This window comes from Protopterus annectens, chromosome 12.part0 (genome assembly GCF_019279795.1).
Source record: "Protopterus annectens isolate FY-2018-M chromosome 12.part0, PAN1.0, whole genome shotgun sequence".
Classification (NCBI taxonomy): Eukaryota; Metazoa; Chordata; order Ceratodontiformes; family Protopteridae; genus Protopterus; species Protopterus annectens.
Genome location: NC_056746.1, coordinates 161,495,496 through 161,513,073, shown reverse-complemented (window position 1 = coordinate 161,513,073; position 17,578 = coordinate 161,495,496). Strand labels below are relative to the sequence as shown.

Below are 17,578 nucleotides of genomic sequence, written 5' to 3'. Positions count from 1 at the left end.
ACTGGCAAGTCATAAACATTGACTACTGTAATTTTAATTAAACTATAGGCTGCATGAAAACTCTACGCATGAATGCAGATATATTTATCCGAGACCAGTGGGTGTCAATAAAACTACACATTAGGAGAAACGTAACAGTTTATTGACAAGGGCTAATAGGGGTACACAGTGGGTGAATGTACTATTGAATCCATGGTTATGAAGTAGTTTTGATAAAATTTAGTGCTGTTCAGAAGTAACCCTACAGCAGCGTGCTCAGCAGTAGGAAATCCATTTATTTGTGTTGCTACAGAAGATGCTTTCTAATTGTCAGTTTCCATACCAGCAGTTTAATTCTAATTCCTGTTAGTATATTAATGCTTTCAGTGGGTGTTTTGCTTTTATACACTAAATGGAGGCAGAAGTGTCAGGTAGGCATTAACAAACAAAGTATTTGATAAACAGGAGGATAGAGCCCCTTCGTAACCAGGCCTAAGTTTTCCAGCCACCTACAAATGCCATCACTCTGTATCCATCTGTCTTATTCTATAACCCCCCCCCCACACACACACACACACACACACACACACACACACACACACACACACACACACACACACACACAGATACACACACACACGCACTGCTTAGCACTTTTCAGAAATATTATAATATGCACTACAATTGTTTTCTTGGTATATTCATTGGTGATGTGTAGAAAGACAGTAAAGCAATGGCACTCTTTACAGTTTTTATGGAAAGCATCTACTTGAAAAATACATTGCTAGGCATGCCACAGTGTACTTATTTTGATAAATGAAAAGGCTGCTCTAATATAGTATGGAAAAATAATGAATTGCAAAAAGGTGTTAATTGAAAACAATTTTTTCACATAAAGATGAAATGTAGTTGACTTTTACAAAGATTGATGCACTATATCTGAAGGTATGCATAGGAAAAAAGTATTAAAAACAAAATAAATATGTTACTTAAAATAAATATTTGTGTAGAATGATTATTAAAATGCATATATTTTAGCTTAGCATTCTTTGAAAAAATGAACAATGCCCAGAATGCAACTCTAGAGTGCGGTGTGTGACAAATGTTGATTTGCAGCTATGTAACTGAGGCACCTAAGAAAGCCACTCCGTTGAGAATGTGACAATGACCCTGTTGTGGTTATTTCAATCACATAGCCAGTTTGTATAACAAACTATGAACAGTTACTATATGTGTGATATGGTTTAACAGGATTTTGTCAAAAGCATGAGTCATGGGATTATAGGATGTATGGAAGAGAGACCATAAGAATTGGTTAGAACATATAATATTGTAAATACTAATATGAGGAAAGTTAGTGTAATATGAGATGTAGAGGAAGAAATGATATAAAATAACTTGAGTTGTAAAAGCATTAAAGAAAGAAAGCAAGTAATGGGAAGGATTTATGTAAGTATTAAAGAACAAGACAGACCAGGTTAAAGACTTGTGTACGGGTTACACAAGTGGAGTTTGTCTTACGGATATGCAGCAACTCCATCAAGGCTGGGTCTGAAATGGTCTTGTATGCCAGAGGTGACCTGTGTCTGGCATACAAGGCCATTTCAGACCCAGCCTTGATGGAGCTGATGCATATCCATTAAGACAAACTCCACTTGTGCAACCTAACACGCAAGGCCTTAACCTGGTCTGTGATATTAATAGAACTTGTTGTCGGGATAGATTTGTGTCCTAAAGACTCCCCTGTCTGTGGAATAGACTCCCTCTCCATGTCAAGCAGAGTACCTCTCTAGCCCATTTTATGAGGAACCTGGATGACTGGATGGGAAACAGAAAATATACCCCTGGGATCCCAACTGTGTCCCTGCTGGACAGGGGAAACAGGTGCTGACTTTGAGGGAACATGGGCGGAATTCTTGGCTAGGCTTATACGGGCCTCTGGGCCAATAGCCTAGTATCATCCTATGAATCTATGAATATATGAATGGGGAGGAGAGGGTAGGAAGCGAAAGAAGGAGGGGAGCTGAAAAAAAGAAGTGTGAGAATAAAAAGAAATGATAGTAGGAAGGAGCATATTAGCACAAGGGATTAGTGAATATAGCAGAGAAGCTGACATTGCATAGTATTATTTCAATCATAAAGTTAGTGAGGGAGACATTAAATAGAAAATGTTGCAGTAGATCCTGTAAGTGTTGCACAAGTACATATAGCCATGAACTGGTAAGCGACACTTCGAGTGAAGACTTAATCAATGATTGCCAGGTATAGATCTGATTGGATTTGGGCTTGAGTTCCATAATTTGCATTTACACTCTGAGGACAGACTTTGTCTAATACTTTTTTTTTGCTTGTTTTTGGTGTTTACATTTTGATCAGATTTTTATTGTGAGAATGCAAAGGACAATAAAGGAGATAATGGTAAAACATTTTACTGCAAGACATTTCTGTAGATGGCCTCAAAATATAAATGTATTATTTTGGATGCAGATCCTTAATAAGAAGAATGGCAACCGCGAAGAATATTATATTCAGAAAGTAGCAAAATGATTCTAAGAACTAAGCCAAGAGGGGGGAAAGGAAATGCTGGCAGTAGGGGTAGAGAAAATATGCAATGTGGCTGGAATTTACTGGAGAAAACTGTCAAAGGAACCAAAGTATTGGAAGTAAATAACTAGAGAGGTAATGGTAATAGAATGGGAAGAGGCCAAGAATACATTTGGACTGCAGGCTAGATACTGCCTTCCCTACCAGGGATTGATAGAGTATACCCAAAGAGAAAGCGATATGGGAATCTTAAGTGAAAGAATTTCTCTGGTGGGCTTTTTAGATGAATCTAGAACAGAAGCTGCTGTAAAAAGGGACATTTAGTAGTGCATATAAAATATTGCATGTTAATTGTAAGAATAAATCAAAGGTGGTTGGAAAAGATTGAAAAAGCAATTTACAAGACAACAACGGGAGGACATATGTACAGCTCCCAGCTGGAAACAAAATCCAGAAGGTTTAAGATCTCTGCTTGGAAGTGTTTACATAGGTATTTTTATATCCCAAGCAGACTTAAATGAATTTTTCCTCAGGTAAATAGCAAATCTTGGAAGTGTGATAGGGAAGAAAGAGGTAGCTGAGAACTATATGTTTTGGGAATATAATGAGTTGGCAGATTTGAAAAATGTCCTACAGAATACTCTATCAGAAATATTAGGTGACAAATGGCTATAACTAAGGAAATCATTTTTTGTGCTGGGACACTGGATCTGAATTGCCTGGACATATTAAGGCCTTATTAAGTTTAATTATGTTAGCTGTCAAAAAAGCAATTACTAGAAAATAGAAATCAAAGCCTACACCAATTATATTTGATGTATTGAATATCACAAAAGAGATAAAGGAACAGCAAGACAAATTGTTTGAAAAGGGAAGGAACACATTATATATAAATTAATTGAAATTGTGGGAAAAATGCGAACAATAACTGCAGAATAATGTTCAGGGAGAGGAGGGAAGTTTAAGGGAAGGCGGAAATTCAACAATTTAAGTGATGTTGGACTGATGCAAGTTATAAAGAAGGAAACTATAATGGGAAAATACTAATATAATTTTTCCTTTTCTGTTAATGCATGTTTGATTATGTATTAAGTGATAATTTAATAAAGGTGTTAACAAAAAGTATACATTTATTTATTTACTTATTTATTTATCTTTGTTTACTTGGGTAGTGTACTGATCTCAGTGAACCACATGCGGGCATAGCCCAGGTGAACAGCATCACATAAGAGATGAACAAAACATATTTACAGATAAAAGGGTACGGCAAAAATATATACATATTTTCAGATGCAAGAACATGCTACAATATTTAGATCAAAAAGTAGTTTACAATGTTAAACCATTGATGGAAACATGGAATCATGCTTAGCAGAGCTTTCTGGGTAAGACGTAGCCATAGTGACTGATATGGCGTATGCTACAAGGATATCAGTGTATCATTATACAGAGAGGTATGAAAACATTAGAAGGGGCAAGTGAGAATAGTTGCAGGAGGGCATACCATGGGGAGAAGACAGAGAAATAGCAAGAGAGGCATGTAGAGGGGAGAGGAGTAGTAAGGAGAGGAAGTGTAAGTGGTGCAAAGAGGGAGGTAGGATAAGGAAGCGTCCATGAGGGAATGACAACAGGAGATAAGGAAAGAAGAAATGGGCATAAAGGGGTATAAGAGAGCTGTAGGCTTCACATAACGAAACATCTGTGACTTTGCAGCTGCACGTTGTTTGGATGAAGAAGTATATAAAGAGGTGAATAAAAAATGGAAACAACAGAATAGTTTAGTTTTAACTCTGATCATCAAAGTACCCTATATATTTATCACTGTCCTTTGTTAAGTATAACATATGAAGTTTGCCTGAACTGTAGAAATACAGAAATAAAGTCAGCTGATTATTGCAACTTAAAAATCAAAGCACACTTTTCTCTGTCATCTCAGCAAGTCTAACTGGTCTACAGTTTGTCTCATATTGTCATATTTATATCTGCCCAAGGTAACACACTTTTAACATGGTCTGGTTGTAATATTACCACAGCATAAAAATATCAGCCTGTACACTGCGCCCTTGTCCCCCACAGCAACACAGGCATATGTGCCTATCAGCCGATGCAATTCTATTCATACATGCTGTAGATATGCTGTTTTTTTTTTTTGGATCCTATGATATCCGACCAGCTCTCAATGCCCAACATTAATGCTGGGACTACTGGCTCCTCCTACCACCCAGACAATTGTTGTATTTGCTGGGGTTGGTCATGGATCCTAAGAGTGTCCTGGGGACTCTGACATCTCGGTTTTTGTTGCCAGGGGTTCCTTTTCCTTATGCTCTTCACACTTTCCCTTTTCCCACCCACCTCATGCATGTCAACGATGTTCCCAAGTTACTACCCTCTCCCCCCCTCTATGGACCACTCTTCCCATTAGGGGAGCATCATCACCAAGGGGGTCCATATTAATTCATAGAAGGTTCATTTCAGCGAACCGTTCTTCATCGAACCCTAACCATTGAACATTCATGTCAGCAAATGTTCTCAATGAAAATAAATTTAAACAGGGAAATGAAGCACTTGAACAAAACAACACTGGAACAGACACCACAGTATTTAAAACCCACCCAAGTGGGCTACCAAAACCCCCCTAACTATTAATAACAACTCTGAGATCACATTACAGTGGGGAAACGGGCAGATTTGTGATTCTGGCCTACTGCTTCCTTTCTCTGTGTAAATTTTTTGCAGATATGAACATTCACTGAAATGAACATTTGATGGTTAGGGTTTGATGAAGAAAGGGTCGCTACACTGAACCTTTGATGAATTAACATAGACCCCATCAACAAGTGCCCTCCCTGTCAGGATAGACATGTCCATCCCTCACTCTTCCTCTGGAAGTTGCATAAGACACTTATGAAACTCAGGTTGTCTGGGCTTTATCCAGCCAAGGCACTAAACCAGCTCAATAATCTCAATTCTTGAACATAAATATGCAATAAATTTAGACAATAAGATTACTGAATCCCAAATGCTCAGAAGCAAAAACTCTAGTGACTTACAAGTTAATCCAGCAAAAATCTTCATTAATATTTTAATAGCCAAAGAGGGTTTATAAATGTAGCAAATAAGAAATAAAAACTGTAAATAAAGTCTAACATTTAAAAAGTTAGTTCTCAAACTGATTACAACCCTTTCAGCAACATGTGTTGCAATAAGCATCCCTATAGAACATTTTTAATCAGGAGTTCTTTTGCATAACTTGGGGCAGCCATGGTGGTGCAGCGGTTAGCACTGTCACCTCACAGCAAGAGGTTCTCCGGTTCGATCCTTGGCTGGGGTGCCTTCTGTGTGGAGTCTGCATGTCCTCCCTGTGGTCACGTGGGTTTCCTCTGGGTGCTCCGGTTTCCTCCCACATCCCAAACACATGCTGTAGGTGGATTGGACACTCTAAATCGACCCTAGGTGTGAGCGTGTGCATGTGCCTGCCTTCTGTGGAAGGTCGGGCGCCGGGCTGGCAACTCAACACTGTAAAACTCCACTGCCAATCATGAGCGGATAGATGATTCACTGTGGCGACCCCTAACCGGGAAAAGCCAAAAGATGAAGAAGAAATTCTTTTGTATAACTTATCATTCTCAAATTAAATATGAAATGAACATGCAAAACTAACATGTTGAAAACTCAGATAACTAAATAATACTTACATTTTGCAGTACTTTTCAGGTAAAATTTGTAATGACTTTATTGCTTATTTAAGGGATAAATGAAAGCACCTGTTTTACAGCAATGCTATCACTAAAGAGTTCATAAAATAATATAATTTGTTAAAATAACACCAACATATGGGAAAATTACTCAGTTTAGAAACTCCTTTTTCTGATGAGTGCACATCAAGGATTATTATTTAGTCTAACAGCAAATACATTTAAGAATGTTTCCCCAGTCTACTAATTCTGCTGAGCTTCCTGTTTGCATTTAAATTATATTGTCAGAACAGTCTTTTATTTATTTTAATAGGCATTCTAGGATGTGAGAAATGTGACCATTAGCAGATAATTCCACTGAACAAAAGAACTGTCTTCCTGTTATGTCTCAGCAGAAGTACACAAAACCTTAAAATTGGATTAAGCCTTCTTTATTATAAAAGTAAAATATCTGATCTGTACTCCAGCTGGAGAATCTGTGCTCTGTATTAAAACTGCAGACATGAACAAAAACTGAATTAAAGAAAAATGTAAAGTACACACTACAGGAACTAATGTGCACATTTTATTTATTCTTTTTCCTACACTTGCCTTCAGCAGATGATTGTTTAGTTATTTTATCCTTATTAGTGTAATACTTTGAACAAACAGACCAGTTACCGAAAGCAACGTAAATATAAACAAGTGCAGAAGTTTTATATATTTGCTCATCTGTTGCAATTGATACATCTTTTACTGTTTCTTCGAGGCCGTTGCTAGGCTGTTAACTATAAAAGAAAGGCAATACACATTTACTTACTAAAATGGGGTTAGGCCACGGAAGAAGCAAAAGACAAAGGTATTGTTATATCTTTGCCTGCTCCAAAGATGACATTCCTAAGTGATATATCCTCACATTTACCTAACAATGTGCTCACTCATCTCTTAATAGTAAAACTGTATTTGGACAAACTTTTATGATGAGGCTGCATGACGTGGACATTGCCATCTATGCATCTGTCTTATATAACTTTTGTGTAAACATCTCATAACTGTAACAGTGTGATACACATCTCTGTAAGACACTAACAAACAATGATCTGCAGTAAACTTATTTCCCGGGGGAGGGACTACAACTTTTCCTTATGAAGTGTCTGAGACAGTGGGCATAATGCCATTCTCTTTAAGCCAACCTTTGCAAACATAGTCTGATAAGACTCTTGTCAATTTTTCTGAGATCCAGTTAGAAAAGGATTACATATTTTAAAAGGTCATTTAAAATCTACAAGTCATTTTTCTGGTGGGAAGTTAGTAGTTTTCAATGTGAGAAATCATGCAATAATGCAATTAGCTGAGTCACAGTTCTACAAACTTTTATTTTTGTTTGGTTTTATTTATATTTGTTTACCAAAGTAGAATGGAGTCAGTATCAGAGGAGATATCCCTTACCTCAAATTCTACTGAACAGGGAGCTGTTTATATCAGGAAAGGGTTGCAAAGGGTGTAAATTAGTACATTAGCAATGGGTTGGCTGAGATCTCTCTAATGCCATTGTACTGTGAAAATGAAGTAATTAAAGCCTTAAACTGGTGAAAAAAAAAACACAGAGCAATTCTGTTGATAACATATTCACTGAATCAGAGAACAGAATGGGAAGTTATCTATTTCCAATCTTCTTGGGGTTAATAAAATGTTGCAAAAGGATGAAGTCAGCCAGGGAGCTAGTCCTTTTAACAACATACTCAAAACTTTGCCAGCCATGAGGATAGATTGTATGGCTTCTGGTCCCATTTAATTTAATTTGTGTAATTATAGGTATGGAGGAGGATAGGTGTTGCATGAAATTACGTGACTTACATTACAAAGATGCTGTCTGCCCCACAGAGACACAGGATGAACTAATGTTGATTGTTGACTGAATGACAATTATTCAAAGTGCATTTGTCATAATGGTTGTGATGAGCTTTCTCAAAAATATAGCTCAAATAATAGTCAAAAACATCTGAATGATGGAATAACAATCAGTGCAACTTCCAATAAAGGTCTTCCTCCAAAGAAATGCAAAAACAAAGTGGTTAGTATAGTGATTTCCTAATTAAAACTAAGAAATCCCATGTTGGTCCACTAATAGAAAAAAAAAAAAAACACTGGAAAACAGATGTCAGAATTCTAGTGATATAAAAATGACTGCACATTTCATACTAGGTGTTTCTTAAAGGTTTTGAAGTGAAATAATAATACATATATGTTTAAACAACTAAATGCAAGTGAAGAACATTCCACTCAACTAGCTAGAAATCTATCTGTATAACTAACTGAAAAAAATGTCTGGTTTTATTCTGTAAAGTAAGCTTAATGGAGAACTTTCATTCAATCTGGGAGACTCATGCACACAGAACACATTTTACTGCAAGCGTTAACCTTTTACAGGCGTAATCCCTAGTTTCTACACTCTGATAATATTTCTTTAATCCATACAAAAGAACAGTAATGTCATCTGCTATTCTTAACAACATTATACGACTGCACTTTTCAAATTCCTTCCAGTAATATAATATATTTGATCAGTTATACTGTCATACAACTTTCATTATTTTTTACCAATATAAAACGCATCACATTAGGACACTGCTACTTATGGTGTTGTAAGTAAAATAATATTTAAAAACATGTTTATTTAAACTTATTATTTGCAGTTAACGTTACACACACTGACCCAGCACTTGCACAGTCCCTGAATTCAGCAACCAATTAAGGTGCAACAAAAACTTCAGTGAAACCAACGATCCAGTGGAAAGAATATAGGCAACAGATTAAAAAAGGTATACCAGTTTCAAAGCAAAAGCCTCATCCCTACTACCAAAAGTAATAACAGAAAAAGCTTTAAAGAGCCGCATATAATATGACATCGATAAATAAATAAATGAGAAAACTATGCACTCATACAATTGAAAATTCATAGACCCTGTGTATGTTTAGAAAGTACACGCATTAACAAGAGGACCAACATATATAAAAAAATTTTGCAGTTATGCTCAGAAATCAGACTGTTGTTGGCCTTTGGCATAAGGGTGTAGAGAGACAAAGCCTTGACTATAACCCATTCAAATTTTGTTCATTTAGCAGCCAAAAGCTGGAGTGGTTTCAGATGGACTTGCATACATGTATAGCCAATGCTTTTCTTTGCTCCAAACATTATGGTCATGGGTCCTGTATGCCCTGTCCCAAGTTAAAATGCAGATTATGTTCTGATATGTTGAAGAGCAGATTATTTAAATGTATAATCTTCCTACAAGCACTGCTATTCATATTAACATAATCTGAACAGACAGAAATATCAGTTTTGCTTGCCTTTGCACATTGTTTTATTCAAGTATATTCAGGGCAACAGAAAACAGTTCCCAGCAAATAGAAATTTGAATCCTTTGATTTACTTTATACAAATTCAATAGACAAATCCCATATATAACAACAGTTTTGTTATACAGACAAAAGAGTGCAGGTGTAATCCTGCCAACAGTGTTTCTTTCTCTAGAAAAGCTATTCGGTACTGGTGTATTAATTCTGACACATCCCAAATCATTAATGTACAAAGCAATATGGTCAAGCAATATCATACGTTTGTTATACTCTCAAGAAAATACTGCTTTAAAATGTAGCATTGCACTCTTCTGCATATTGTGTCTTGAATTAGTACATCAAGTTCTGCTTCTGTTTTTCCCATTGAACATAGCAACCAATGTATTTTTTTCCTGGATTCAGCACTGTACTTGCAATTTTCAATGATTCTGTGAATATCTTACAAAAGTATAATGCATTTAGAAGCTAATTTAAAGGAAAAACTACCATTAAATGGAGTGCATGTTGCATTTTTCTATCACTAAATCCATTTAGAGAAGATATCAACTATTCAGAAAACAATGAGAGAAATACAGTTACATAAAGAACTATAATGACAGAGCAAAAACTTTGCGGTTGAGTTTCCAGAGTTATGCAGTATGAATGCTTGTTTCCTGGTTAAATCTCACATCCTCAAGGGCAGCTTTAAATGAACAGCTACATTTTGTAAGTTGTTTGAAATATTACATTTAACTAAATTGTCTTTCCGTTTTAATAGGATGGTGTTTATACTGTGCAAAATATTTAAGAATTTAAAAGCAATTGATTAGATCGAATCAGCATTTTCTTTAAGAAACAAACAAATGTATGAAAAGACACAAAAGAATAGTGCTCCGGTGTAAAGGATTCTCAGAAAATACTATTAACCCTTTTTAAGTGCATGATAAAATAAGTATTTGTCAATATAGTAGGCTTACTTGCTTTAATGGCAGACTGCATCAGTATGGTAGGATGATAGTGAAATGGGTAATAATCTGAATGGATATGTATTGCATATCTTGTAATAAAATAATAATTTTGTGGGTAATAGTCTGCCCAGCTGAAGGGCTTTAAAATTTTCATTCCTGGTTCTTTGCTTGCATATATTCTGCCAGATGCCAAACAGAAAAAAAAACGTATAAAGCATGAAGCAGGCTATACATGAGAAAACATGAAGAAAAAATAAAACATACATAAGTCTTGAAAGGGAAAGATACCCCATGGCCTGTATTGTGCTTAATGTTCTATAATTCTGTAACTGCTTAAATCTATTATATCACTTTGTAGCACCCATCACTGAGTCAAATACAAATACTTATCATTAGTCGACAACACATTGTCCTTGACTGAATGTCGACTTAATGTTGTAATGGCTGTTAGTATTTAATTAAACCTAATTATTCCCAGAACATTAGTAAACTGCCTGTGGTCAGTGTGATTATAAATACTTAGCAAATAAATAAGTATCTACATGCATACGTGTGTGTGTGTGTGTGTGTGTGTGTGTGTGTGTGTGTGTGTGTGTGTGTGTGTGTGTGTGTGTGTGTGTGTGTGTGTGTGTGTGTGTGTGTGTGTGTGTGTGTGTGTGCGCGCGTGTGTGTGTGTGCATGTGTGTGTGTGTGTGTGTGTGTGTGTGTGTGTGTGTGTGTGTGTGTGTGTGTGTGTGTGTGTGTGTGTGAGTGTAATGCAGGTATATTTGAGGTTCAGTGAGACATTCAGTATTAATACCAATCATTTTCACTTCAATACATTTGAAAGGTTTTGCCAGAAGTCCCTGTCTAGTACTCTTGGACAATGTATATGCTATATTCAAGTGGAACTGAATGCACATTTGAAGAGATAATGAATTTTCAAAACCGGGTTTCTCAGTAAGTGAATGTTTTGACTTACATGGTGGGAAAATGACTTTGGCTTGTGGTATCTCTGGTACAGTAAGTCCAATGGAAGAAGGATTGTTGTCCTTGCGCTGGTCAGTTCTGAGAATGTGTCTTTTGAAGACTGGAAAAAAAAAGTTGAAGGATTAGAAACTGTAGCCTTTGCTGACCCAACAAAATGCAATATTCTGAGAATGTACCATAGTTGTAATTTAAAAAAAATCCACAATAATTTGCAGTACCATTGACCTCATGATGCCTCTTTTACAATGAATATCTCATAATTAAACAAAATAAGAATGTGTGTATGTGTGTGTGTGTGTGTGTGTGTGTGTGTGTGTGTGTGTGTGTGTGTGTGTGTGTATATATATATATATATATATATATATATATATATATATATGTACAGAGAGAGAGAGAGAGCTACAGATGTAGATATAGATCTTTTTCTTAACATAACCAGACATGTGCAGACTCGTGAGATTTACTGGTAACCAATGGAGATGTTGGGTCATGGTACATGATCCTCATTCCTCCCATAAGTATATGTAGGTCACAGAATTAACCTTTAATTAACATCTGGAATATCCATACCTGAAACCTTCATGACTCTCATGTGACTTAAATGAACTGGCCATTAATGGCTTGTTATATTCTGACACATTCAAGTGCCATGTTCTATTAAATTCATGGGCAAGAGCAAAAGGACATATTGTAGGTCTACAAATATCCCTTACACTTTTCAAATGATAATTGTTTTGATCTCTCTACTTATTATTGTGGCAAAAATTAAACTTATCCTGTTGACAGCAATGCTGCTGCTAAAATCAGAAAAATACAAGTATATCAAACATGTGAACTATTGTTTGTAATAGTACCCTAAATAATAGTCTTGCTTTCTTTAATTTGTGCTTCACTTACCAAGGCAATTAAAACAACAGTCCATTAAATATTTAGATGTCCTAATTGAATCAAATTATAAAAAAGTCACAGCCAGCTAGCTATCAACATCTTGCAAACTTACAAGTTTAATAGATAACTAGAGCTGACTGTTCTTCACATTCAAAGACAGATTAACCCTAATTAAAATGATATTGTTACCCAAGATTTTATTTGTTAGCCAAGCATTAATACTTCCCCCACCCATGAAACCTGAAAAGAAAATACATATTATTCTGTTTAGGTTCCTTTTGTACCCGCAAAAGCCAAGAATTGCACTTCTTTGGCACACCTCAAGTTGGGAGTAGGGGCTATAGGGTTTCCAAACACTGATTTTATCTAAATTCAGCAATTAGTAATGTAGTGTTGCTTTGGAATAATATTTCTTACTCATCATATTTGAAGTTAATTAATAATAAGACATTCCTTGAACCACACCTTCAAATACATATAAACATCTTTATATGGATCTTCTAAACATATATTCAAAATGAGAAGCTGAAAATTGTTTTTACACCATTTACAAACCAAATATTAATGTTCTTCAAAAGGCTTATATTTTCTAATCAACTGGTCAAAAATATATTAATAATTTTCCCAATTTGCATTCACAAATGAGAGCTTGATATCTTTTGATATCCGGAAAATGCTGGAATTTAAAACACTGCTCAATTATATTAGAATCAGTTTCTTTCAGCTAATAAAATAAACTCTGCAGACTATTTGATTTTCAGATATAGTTTACAGAATTGTAATTGTCTAGACATCCAAACATGCAAGGAATTCATACATACTAAGCTTATATCCTCACTAGAGATGTACAGTAAGAATACTCCAAAAATCTTAGATTTCATCTCAACCATTATTAATGGTACACTTAAGAACACCTCTTATATATATATAATTTATAAAATCCTCAGAAATGATTTTGTCAAAACAGACATTTCTTTTTAGAATTGCTCTAATAAAGTAAATGGACACGAATGCACAACAAGGAATAAAAAAATGTTTACAGTCGGTGAGAGGGTTGACATCATGCTTGTTTTGATGAGTATATACATGGAAATTCTTGAGCAGATATTTTCTGACACTGTACACATTAGTAATAATATACAAGAAGGATGATGTAAAATGCTGGACTGCAGACCTCTTGGTGCTAACTAGATACATGAGTGTAAATTGTAAAGTAATCTCTCCATTTTGGTTAGATTTTTACATACATACATACACATATTTCATTCACAGGCATTAATGTCCTTCTAGCTTGCCAGTATACCAAAATACCTTGTTCCCATAATAAGTGTCCGGGCTGTTCTAAAAAATATCTAAACTAGTACTTGCTTTAATGTAATTTGGTAGTCTGTTCCATGCATCAGCTACTCTATCGGAGAACCAATTAGTACAGTTCTCATTCCTATAGAATCTTCTACAAAGGTTATCTGATGATTCTCTAGTACTTTTTGATAAACCCAAACATTCCCAGAGGTAGTTGTCTCTAAATGCACTATATACCTGATAAGATCTCCTCTTAGATATCTGTAAGAGACACCATACAAGTTTAGATATTTTAGTCTTTCATAATAACTTAAATTTTCACATCCATGGATGCCCTTGGTATATTTCCACTATACACTTTCCAGTTTACTCATGCTTGTCTTCTTATAGGGTTTCCATATTGTTGCCCAAAACTCAAGTTTGGGTCTAATGTAACTAACAAACAATGACTTCATAATTTTTGATTTCCTAGACTTTATAAATCTTTTTATACAATATATTGTTCTACAACTATCATTAACCAATTGGTTGATATGATTAGAAAAACTCATAGCTGAAATTACGCATATACCCAGGTCCTTAAATGAGTCTACAGTTTCAATCACTGTGTGCTGTATTACATATTCACCTTTCAATTTATGCCTCCCAAATCTCATATGCTTAGTTTTTGATGTATTTATCATATATTATTCTCCTGTGCCCAAATGGTCAATTTAATCAAGTTATTTTGCAGACATGCCATATCTGTAACACATGTAATCAATTTACCCAATTTCAAGCCATCTGCATATAGACTGTAAAACACCTCAGATGAAAATGTTAGGTCTGAAAGATACAATCTAAACTAGTAAGGGCCTAGGACATTGCCCTGTGGGACACCATGACTGTAACCAAGGATTTTACATGTCCAGTTGCTGTATAACACTTGCCATGTCCTATTTGTAAGCCATGCAGCTATCCATCTTATCAAGAGTACATCAATACTTAGTTGTACTAATTTATTGATGAGTGTTATGTGTATGACAATGTCAAATGCTGACGGTAAATCTATATAAATTACACCACAGCACAATTTTTATTCATAGCTGTTATTATACTGTTATAGAACATCATGTTACAGGTGGTGATAGATCTATTTTAAACATATGCATGCTGATATATGGTTTCAAGTCCCAACCTATCCATGTCTGACAATAACTTATCCAATATTACCTTCTCTATTATTTTTCCACAACATGAAAGTAGACTTAAGGGTCTATATGACTCTGGGTTTGTCCTACTCCCTTTCCCTTAAAGACAGGTTTAATAAGTGCATGTCTCCAATTTTGTTGAATCTCACCATATTTGGATCTAGGACTATTGAACAAAAGTTCAACAGTCCGAATCCACAATCACTGAACACACTTTAATGAAAGCGTTTTCACCGAAAAAGTGCTTTCGTTAAAGTGTGTTTAAAAAAAAGAATAAAACGTTACTTTTACGTTTTTGCAGGGGGCAAGCCCCCCTGCACCCCCACACCCCCCTACTTAAATATTCTCACTCTGAGGTCGCACTACAGTGGGGAAAAGGGAATTTTCCCTTATCCCCACTGTAGTGCGATCTCCGTAACAGGCATACTTATGTGAAAGTGCCTTTCAGTGAAAAGCACTTTTGTGCAAGTATGCCCGGCCGAATCTGTTTTGGTTATGTTGCCGTTCGGTGATCCATATGGATCCCATATTTATATGACCAAGTGAATAATAGATATAATGGTACCATAAGGTCTTGCTGAAGTCTTCATATGTCATTGTTACTAATTCCGTCTCATCCCTGTGCTTTGTTTGGATCCAGTTTGTGCAGTTCTTTTTCAATATAATGTAATTTGATTCCAGTATATGAGGTTACCTGAAATTCACTAGGATAACTTATAACCCCTTTTGTGCAGCTAAACTGTTTTGCATAAGGTTTTGCAAATATATCTACAATCTGTTGTCTCTGAGAACAAATTTTAGAATCTGCACACAGTTTATCAGTTTGTATGTATTTACTCCTTCCACATCTTATGTATCTATAAAAGGTTTCCTATTATGCTCAATATCTTCATATAAATTGTCTTCAAAATTTTCTTTGTCTTGTTTCAGACTATGCATAATTTGTTTGTCCATCTTGTTTATTTCAGTTTTCAAAGTTGTAGTTCAACCTCTCTTCCACTCCTTATATTTTTTGTCTCTTACCTTAATCAGATATCTTGTTCTTATGGAAATATATTCCCCTGACATTGTTTGTCTAGATCCTTATGTTAAACCTTTTTTGATTTTTTGCACAAAAACAGATTGTCCTTCAAAACTTTCCACATTCCATCTGCAGTTTTCCCACTGAGCACCTCACTTCAGTTAGTTTTACATAGTGACTGTTTTGCTTCCATATAATCTATAATTAACCTTCTGTGCATTGGTTAAGATTTCCATTTGGCAGAATTATCTAGCAACAAATTAACCTTTATAACCCAATGGTCACATCAACGGTGGTAAAACTTGACTTGAAGTAACAGTATTTTTTAAGAACACAAATGATGTCTAGTATGTTCCATCCCCTGGTAGGTTTTTACAATCTGAAGCAATTGTTGTTCCTGAATATACCCTGTGAATAATTTGCTTACTAATGTTGTTGAATCAATATTATTACAGTCTGTTTCTGGTAAATTTAAGTCTCCAGCTAATATTATTCTTCCTTCCTGTGTTTCATTGAAGAAATGTATGAATTCCTCTAGGTTATCTGCACTTGACGTTGGTGGTCTATACACTCCAACAATTGTTATATGCTCCAGGGTTGTCTTTATTGTCATATTTACACAGTCTATAGTATTGGTGTTATCAGTGAACGTGTAATAATCACAGGTCTCATAGCTATCTTTAATCCCTATCATAACACCTCTACCTGATTTTTTTGTTAGAATGTCTGTTACAGTAAAAACCTTTATACCCTGTCAAAACTGGTTTCTAGTCATTCTTCTTAACCATGTTTCACAAACAATAACAATATCAATGTTGTAGGAACGTAGCAAGTTTTCCAATAAAAAACTTTATTATTAATGTTCCTAGCATTAACAACCATCAAAGATGCATCAAATGTTCCTAACTGTGAACTGTTAAATTTTTGATCAGGCAAAAATCCTGCCTAGTGCTTGTCAAATATTGCAAAATATCTGTGCAAAATTTTTCTTCCCTAATCTTGACAAATGGCATACCATCCTGTCTGAACACATGTGGCCAAAACTAGGCTTGGATGGTTTACACATTTAAATTTTTTAAAACAGAACATTTTTTCCATGTAGATATTTATACCCAAAAAAACTCTTTTCATACACAGTGACATGACTATCCTTTCTATGGGTGATTTGTGAAACATACATCCTAACACCTGTACAAACTATCTAAGAGGGCTGTCAGTTTCCTACTAACAGTCAAAGAGTCCTTGTGGATGACATCATTTGTACTGGTGGCATAAATAAAAATGGATCCATACTTCTTTACATTAAGGCGTTCCAAGGCTTGTCTCACATCTTCTATTTTTGTTCCTGGCAAGTATAACACTATTCAATGTTCATTATCCTGTCTGCAGATATAAGTATCAATTCCTCTAATAATTGAATCTCCAGTTACAAGAGTATATTTTCTGACCAGAAAAATCTTCAGCTTCTAATACAGTAATATCTGTTCTTATCAGTTTTTTATGAAGGATAGATCTTAATCACCATTAATCTTATTAATTCCACTGTTTTCATTGTGTATTAAATTCTCATCCAGCTGACACTGTAAATCCAAAGCTTGAGCCATGTAGTCAACATCTGTCTTTCTCTTCTTTTTTCTTTTAGTAATGTTCTTCAATCTTTCCACGTTCAGTTTTGATTTCTTCCTTTTCACCTGCCCTTTGCCT

The 17,578-nt window shown here is 35.3% G+C and overlaps 1 protein-coding gene across 1 annotated transcript in view; it reads right to left on the bottom strand.

The window, feature by feature from the left end:
* SHISA9 (shisa family member 9) overlaps positions 1-17,578 on the bottom strand; it is a 1,615,398-nt gene that overhangs the window by 914,013 nt on the left and 683,807 nt on the right. The window contains exon 4 of the mRNA XM_044088899.1: positions 11,466-11,573. Within this exon, the coding sequence (XP_043944834.1) occupies positions 11,466-11,573 (108 nt within the window). The remainder of the gene's footprint in view (positions 1-11,465; positions 11,574-17,578) is intronic.